This window comes from Electrophorus electricus, chromosome 16 (genome assembly GCF_041902795.1).
Source record: "Electrophorus electricus isolate QZ-2024a chromosome 16, ASM4190279v1, whole genome shotgun sequence".
In the NCBI taxonomy this organism is placed as follows: Eukaryota; Metazoa; Chordata; class Actinopteri; order Gymnotiformes; family Gymnotidae; genus Electrophorus; species Electrophorus electricus.
In genome coordinates this window covers 23,972,501-23,980,517 of record NC_137512.1, presented here as the reverse complement: position 1 = coordinate 23,980,517, position 8,017 = coordinate 23,972,501, and the positions used below count along the sequence as shown (strand labels likewise).

Here is an 8,017-nt window from a genome sequence, read left to right as displayed (position 1 = left end):
CATGCTCCACAGAGCGGGTCCCTCACGTGGAGGCGGTCGCGATTGAAATAGAATTCATACAGAATCTGAAACATTCAGGCCACTAAGCGGCAGTACAATGACTGTTTAATAATGTGAAGAATAATTGGTAAAAAAAAAAAACAACAACAAAAAAAAACAGACTTCCTGCTCCTTTGAAACACTGGCCTGCTAGCACAAAACACAACAAACATGCGGTCTCATGATCCAGGACCAGGAACCCAGAAAACATGAGCTCTGAGACATGGGTCCATGGACCTAATGTTGTCAGGCTGTTCCTCAGTCAGGTCTGTGTGAGAAGCCTTGATAGTAGCAGGATTTAGTCTTCCAGTAAGCCCCACCCCCCTTTCTGATATATTATCTCCTGTTAGTTTAATGTTATTATTTGTGACTAACAGAGTATGTGATAAATTTGTTTCACAAAATCCACAGTAGGGGTTTCATTTGTAGAAAGACTTTATTGTACATAAGGAGCCACGATATACACAAATTTGTAAACCACAACACAGCAAGGTTTCATCAGAGCATAGTGTATCACACTTTCAACATCTCTGCACCCTACAAATAGCAAACAGCAATCAGTACAAACTCCTTTTTTTGGTTCACAGGAGTTCACCTGGATGCTCCCCACACTACGCCTACAGGCCTGGTGCTATGTGCGATGGTGGGATACGCCGCCCGGACCCGTGGCACGGTCTTACCTTACGGTGTTTCACTGCTCTGCAAATCAGCCAAGCCGAGGTGAGAAGACAAAGGAAGTGGCTAAGTTCAGCCGGCGCGCCGGGTAGCGTGGGCGGCGAATCCCAGTTACCAGGCTGAGCAGAACAGCGAGGCCAGGGGGTGCCACAAGCGAGACCGCCGCGTGCGTCACGCGCACTTGGTTGTGGGCAGGCAGAAGGCAGTGCTGGGAGGGGGCACAAGGATGTCTGGGAAGATGGGGCGGTACCCTGGGGGTAGGACCGGGGAGTTCTGTTCCACCAGGCACAGTACTGAGGCCCTCACGTCCCGGGGGACATCTCCTCTTATGTCCAGAAGCGCAGACACGTGCTCCTCACTTCAGACAAAACAGAGACGTGGGGAGATTCCGTAAACTACCAGCTACTGAAGTCAAATGCTGCTTGGCCTTTTATTTGTGTTTACCTTCCCAGAGAGTAAACAAAGCCTGAGCATTTCAGACATCACTTTCAGAGAATTAGCACGAGAGTATCAGGAAAAACTGGAGCCAAAGTCTCCTAACTCAGCCACAAAATGTTAGCGTGAAGAATCCTGAGGCCCACCTCAGGCACTGCCGCAGACAACACTGGTCACACCTGGGTGAGCTGCATGCTGGCTGACTTTCAAACAAACAGGTGAAGGTACTGCATGTTTAATGTGTGTGGAAGTCATATAGTGAGCCAGTGAGCATGCAGGGCAGGAAGCAGAGGTGTGTCTGAGTCTGCTTGGCCAGCCTACCTGATATCAGGGTACTTGGATATCAGTCCAGACACCTCAAGGATCAGCAGGCCTGGGTCTTTCAGTTTAATGAATTCTGCCAGTACAGGTATCAGAGATGTGGGGTTCACCTCAACAGCGGTCCCATCAACCTCCTAAAACACACAGAAAATTTGATAGGAAAACCACGAACAAGATCACACACAAATGGACCCTCATCTGTCTTATTCTGGGGCCACTGGCCTAATCCCCATGATCCCCACGATCCACACAATCCTCACGATCTCCACTATCAAGCAGTGTTCTCAGTTTTCACCTGCTTACTAATCATCTCATAATCAAAGGACAAGAGACATAAATCAGAATTCACATTGCCTGTGTTAACACCATAGGATGGACTCACAGTCAAATTATATAAAATTGATGGTGGAATGCATGATAACTGGTGCCTGGTGAACTAAGCTATCAAGTAAGCTATCAAGTTAATAATAATAATAATAATAATAATAATAATAACAAAAACAACTTAATCATCTTTAATAATAAAATGTATATATGAATTTACAGTTCAAACAGAAAAAAAGTATTACTGTATGAAAAAATAAATTGAAAAAATATATAGAAATCAAAAAACAATTTTACACATTGCCTCCTTTTTCACTGCAGTATGTGGAGCTCCGGGTCTTTGCTGCTGCCTTTGTGCTCGTCATGCTGGGGAGGTGCTCTCCCAGTGGCCCTGGTTCTCACCGTGCTGGGGAGGTGCTCTCCCAGTGGCCCTGGTTCTCACCGTGCTGGGGAGGTGCTCTCCCAGTGGCCCTGGTTCTCACCGTGCTGGGGAGGTGCTCTCCCAGTGGCCCTGGTTCTCACCGTGCTGGGGAGGTGCTCTCCCAGTGGCCCTGGTTCTCACCGTGCTGGGGAGGTGCTCTCCCAGTGGCCCTGGTTCTCACCGTGTTGCGGAGGTGCTCTCCTAGCTGCTGTGCATCCTGGGTCATCTGCAGGGCGGCATGCTCCCGCTCCTCCTCACTGCGACAGATCAGCCGCTTCTGCATGAGCGCACGCACATACTCTACCACCGTCAACCACAGGGCCTCCTCCTGTAGACGCTACACACACACACACACACACGCACGCACGTATACACACATACATAAAACAAACGCACACACAAATGGACACATGCATTCACACAAATTTACAGTTTTAGCAGATGTTAACTTTTAGCAGATGTTCTCATCCAGACTGACTTAGAAAAGCACTTTGTTGTATCCATGGAAGTAATCCTAGAACACAGCAGAGGTCTAAGGATATGGATTTACCCTTAAACAGGACCATTTATGACATGTGAGAATGAGGGAGAATATAAAACAATATTTCATTTTATTTCTAATCTTCAAAGCACTCTGTAAACCTGTTTTATCATTATTATTGTTGTTGTTGTTGTTGTTGATGATGTTATTGTTATTATTATTATGCAGATAACATTAAGATAGAGCCCTATCAGAGAAAATATACGCAGACAATATACGTACAGGTAATGTATCCTTAAACACGGCACTGTTCCCCTGTGTTGTTCTAAGGGAGGGATCTCAATCTCTTCAGCAACATTTTTCTTTGCTGGAACAGGCTTATCCCATTGGTATTACAGTGCGGCTATTAAATCAGATATCAATCAATACCCTGATGATTGTAGCTGCCAACTCCCAGATCATATGTACACTCAATGTGTAACTCTCACAATAAGAATCCTGTGCTAGGATTGCACAATACTCTTAGTGCTGTTATCTTTTTTGGCCCGTGTCAGATTTGCGTGGTTTCCAAACCGCATTTCAACCCCTAAACCCCTCGAAATCCCATACAACAACAAACCCAGCAATAACATTGGCGTAAACAGCCAGTTAGAACTTCCCCAAACCGGACCACTGTGTCTCTTCTTGCTTCTTCCGAACATTGTAAGTATCGTGTTTGTTGGCCTTTGTTTCATCTGGCTTGTGCGCGCGGGGCCTACCTGGCGGCAGGGTGGGCGTACACGGCTGTAGAGTTCACGGTGCTCCTCCAGGATGCTGCACACCTTGGAGATAATGTCTCCCTGGGCCAGCCAGGCGCGCGTCAGCAGCTCCTGCAGGTGCGGCTGGAGTTCCAGCAGCAGCTGGTCCATGGCCAGACGGCAGGCCTTCCGCACAGCCCGGTCCAGAGCAGCCAGCGGCCCAGGTGGAATCCGCGAGAGGCGTACCGAGGCCCGGGATGACGCAGAACTCACCTGCTGATACAGGTTCTCCGTGGAACTCCTGGAGATGTTGGAACATTTTAAATACACTGAAAAACTATGCCTGCAAGAACATGAAGGAAACCAAGTTTTCAAACACGGGTTTAAACCTAAGAGTGGAAATTAGGAACATATGTGTACCCTAAGCACACAGCAGAGATTCATAAATGTTAGAAGTGATTCATTACATATAATCCTTTTTAAAAAAAAATAAATGTTTAACTAGAAAACCGAGCCAATAAATTTCCCAGACACCACCATCTTAGTCTGAATGGAGACTAACAGCTGGTGCTTAGTACTTGTCCCTCGTCCATGAAATGTGCTAGAATCTTAGCTGGCTATTGAACCGAGAACAAGAAGAGGCACTTCTAAATCACCCAAGAGATTTCTGCGTAAACACAGACATACTGTAAACAGATAAGCGCCTCACTTGAGAATGACGCAGTTGCTTATGCAGGCCAGAAGGTAATGAAGATAGAACGCGCCATTGTCCGCCGGGGCCTTGCGATGCTCCTTGCCGAATTCTACAATAGCATCTCGGAATCTGAATGGAATTTAGAAATCCTGGTCTTAGTTTGACACCATACACTTAGTAAAGCCTACATTAAAGTGTCTTTGACGTGTGTACATGCAAAGTGCATATCTAGTGCAGGAGTGTAACACTTCCAGACAGAGCAGGGAAACCCCTAGCGCATGTCATCCCATGGACCTCCAGAACTGCCTTCGGACACCCTAGATACAAGTCACATTTATGTTATCTTCACCTGGCCAGGAGCTTCTCCATCTCATACAGGCCCATCTGGAACGTCTGGTCCCGCAAGGTTTCGTTGATCATCAAAGCTACACGTGCATTCTCCTCTAACATCTAGCAACCCAGAGACACAAACGCAAACGCTCCGTTTAATTGTGTGTACCAGGAGGCCTGGTCTTAGCTCAGTGGAGGGCGGTCTGGCAGGTGGAGAAGACAGCTGCACTACCTGAGTGACAATGGTGGGTAGACTGGTGTGGTAGCAGCCCTCGTGGTCTATGTCTGGCTCCTGGTGCCTTTGCCAGTCCATCAGCTCAACCTCTAGGGTCTTCTGCATCCATTCTGACACACTCTTCTACGTTCACATGTACGGTTTCAGTCACACAGCGACGTGCTCAGACGATGTTGTCTGGCGACAATGGACATGGAAAGGCATTAGGGACTCACCCGAACACTCTGAACGTATTTGTTCTGTAGCTGATCCACCTCGTCCTGGGATATGAGAGGCCCCAGTTCATCCCAGTCCAAATAGGCAGTCAGGCTTGGCTCACCCATCATCTCTGAGCTAGAGGAGGAAACACACGCTGTCAAAATGGATAGCTTTTGTCTTTATCTGAAACAAATAAACACATACACACACACACAGCCTCCTACACACCAAAGCTGCATTGTTCTCCAAACAGAGAACTCTCTTGAGAAATTGGGCCAAACTCAAAATATCAGTTCCATTTTTCAGACACCTTTGTTAAGTATGAAATGAGTATTCCCAGCTCAGTAAAAACAGAACTTGTAAACTTGTAAAATATATGTCATTAGTGCCATTCAGAACCTGTACACTGGCTTTAGTGCCACCCAGAGCCTGTAAAGTGGCATTAGTGCCACCCAGAGCCTGTACACTGGCATTAGTGCCATTTAGAGACTGTACACTGGCTTTAGTGCCACCCAGAGCCTGTAAACTGGCATTAGTGCCACCCAGAGCCTGTACACTGGCATTAGTGCCATTTAGAGACTGTACACTGGCATTAGTGCCACCCAGAGCCTATACACTGGCATTAGTGCCATTTAGAGACTTTACACTGGCATTAGTGCCATTTAGAGACTGTACACTGTGCTTCCCCTCACGTAACGAGCTGCCAGCATGCACTCGCCCACCTGCTGTAGACGTGCAGGACCCAGTGCAGGACAGCGAAGATCTCGCCACTCTGCAGCTCCCAGCTGATGGTCTGTTTCAGGTGAACCTGCAGGCAGCGGTGGCAGGCGTGCAGGTAAGCCTTGGTCAGGTGGTAGTAGGGAGGAACACACTGCTCCAGCAGGTTACGCACTGTGCTCAGGTCTCCCATGATGCAGTGCTGCAGGGCGGAGAGATGGCCCGCCAGCCCCGGGCCTCGGCTGTGCCGGTACGACACCTTCCGGAAGCGTGCTGCCACGGCCTCCTCCAGCACCTGAGAGTGCACACCACTGTATCAGTAACACCTAAAGAGTGCTTACTACTGCATCATTAACACTTAAAATGTGTTCTCTACCGTGTCAGTAACACCTGAGCAGTGCATATGGTTACATCAGTAAAACCTATCACTAATACCGAAAAGTTCACTAATAAATTAGTGGAATGCACACTTCTGTATCACTACTTATGCCTGATGTGTTCACACTACTGTATTACTAACACCTGAGCATATACTATTGTATCACTAACACCTTAGTGCACACTAGCCCATCACCAACACCTCAGTGTTCATTACTACACCAACACCTCAGTGCACACTACTACATCAGCCAACACCTCAGTGTTCATTAATGCACCAACACCTCAGTGCACACTACTTTATTGCTAACATTACAGGAATGCATTCTAAAGCACTGACATACTGTTGCATTAGCATCACCTAAAGAGTTCACACTATTACATCACTAACACCTAAGATCACACTACTATGTTACTAACACTTGGAGAGCATATGACCACATCACTATCACCTGAGCATACACTACTGCTGAACTCACACCCCACAGACACTGTTACCTGACTAACTCCTAAAGCATGAGCTCTGCACGACAGCACAAATTCTTTAGCAAGACTTACATTTACCTGACACTTTTATCCAAAGCATCTTACAATTATGACAATTTTGAGCAATAAGGGTGTCAGTCCTCTGAGCAAGGCCCTTATTTCTCAATTGCACGGGGGACCAACTGTGGCAACTTGGCAGCAATGGAGCTTGATCTGGCAACCTTCACATTACTAGTCAAGTAGCTTAACCACTGAGTTACAACTACCTGAGATTTAAAGTGAGATGAGCCCCATCACACTGGGAGTCAAACCTTAAAGAAGCACTGTCTCCAGTGACGAGGTCTGCCTGGGGGGATGGGCCTCCCTGGCACCCCACCGTTCCGCTCCTCCAGAAAGAACCGATCTAGTGCCTCTTCCCTCTCCACGATACGAACCGCTGACACGAAAGGGGTGGGGTTGTGGAGGGCAAGAGTCAGTCCGCTCCCCACCACCGCCCACAGCTCCCTGGCCAGGGCCTCCACCAAGCGTCCGACTCCGGAGAAATAGTTCCGCACCAGTTCATCATCCTCGGGGCTCAGCGCCATTCTGGATGGGCCCTCCATGCTGTGGAGCTGCAGAAACACCTCGTCCTGCCAGCGTTCCAGCTCCATCAGTCTGGCGTGAGCCTCCAGCAGTCGCCGTGACTCCACCAGACGCTCTGTCTCCAGGACCATGCTCCGCACTAACACACACACACACACACACACACGCACACACACACACACCCCAGCAAGTGCCCTTAGCTTCCAGATTCAGGAAATGGTGCCCGTATAACAGGGTTCCTTGCAGCAGAATGTTGAGAGAAAACAGCCCAGCTCATTTCATGCTCTGCTCAGAGGATTACACTCATTTTTCAGTTACATTTAATTCAATACATTTAATTCATTTAAATCTTTTTTTTTTTTAATTGGAGATGTATGAGCAGCGGCGGAAACACCAACAGCCAATACTCTGCTCTGTAATTATTCCTGATTATTCCTGATCATATTCACAGTTTCCTCAACTTGAATAACAAAGGAAGGGAGATTCTGGATGCCTTGGGGACTTCGGGAGTCCTCACCTGAGTAGAGGCGTGGCAAGTTGCTAACAGCGGCCAGGAGCTGACAGTGAGTGATGGACGTCTCTCTGAGAGTCTCCAGTGGGGAGATACCTTCAGCGTTCTTTCTGGACTCCAGTCTCACTTCGGCCATGGCATGAGACACGTCTCTCAGCTCTGAACGGGCTTCCCTCAGCTGTCTCAAACCCCAGTCCACCCCTTCCAGATAGGACTGGACCACTGACTACAGCACAACCAGCAAGGGTCCGTTATCAGATTAATCAACGGCGAAAATTGCTCTTTACAGAGTACTGCAAACATAAGGTCAGGCAGGTCTGCAAGCATGCCTTGAGAAAAAATCAAATGTTGTACCACCACATGCGGAAGGTTCCAGAAACCATGGAAGTGACGGTCTTACGGACTAACGCCTGAGACAGCCTACCTTTAACCTGGAGTTGATGGACGCTGTTC

General features: G+C 47.9%; 1 protein-coding gene across 3 annotated transcripts in view; it reads right to left on the bottom strand.

Moving 5' to 3' along the window:
• Window positions 1-456: 456 nt before the first annotated feature.
• exoc3l1 (exocyst complex component 3-like 1) overlaps window positions 457-8,017 on the bottom strand; it is an 8,976-nt gene continuing 1,415 nt past the window's right edge. The window contains exons 2-14 of one of the 3 annotated variants that reach the window (XM_035531898.2): window positions 7,989-8,017; window positions 7,571-7,790; window positions 6,783-7,192; window positions 5,783-5,902; window positions 5,613-5,698; window positions 4,908-5,025; window positions 4,690-4,815; window positions 4,477-4,577; window positions 4,143-4,256; window positions 3,455-3,734; window positions 2,397-2,552; window positions 1,471-1,604; window positions 457-1,072 (exon numbers count right to left, since the gene is read on the bottom strand). The exon at window positions 7,989-8,017 is cut by the window's right edge and continues 147 nt beyond it. In XM_035531898.2, coding sequence (XP_035387791.1) covers window positions 886-1,072; window positions 1,471-1,604; window positions 2,397-2,552; window positions 3,455-3,734; window positions 4,143-4,256; window positions 4,477-4,577; window positions 4,690-4,815; window positions 4,908-5,025; window positions 5,613-5,698; window positions 5,783-5,902; window positions 6,783-7,192; window positions 7,571-7,790; window positions 7,989-8,017 — 2,081 coding nt within the window. In that variant the 3' untranslated portion in view covers window positions 457-885. Of the gene's footprint in view, window positions 1,073-1,470; window positions 1,605-2,396; window positions 2,553-3,454; window positions 3,735-4,142; window positions 4,257-4,476; window positions 4,578-4,689; window positions 4,816-4,907; window positions 5,026-5,612; window positions 5,903-6,782; window positions 7,193-7,570; window positions 7,791-7,988 lie in introns of all 3 variants that reach the window. The other 2 variants (XM_035531897.2, XM_081699467.1) reach the window with 2 other exon arrangements.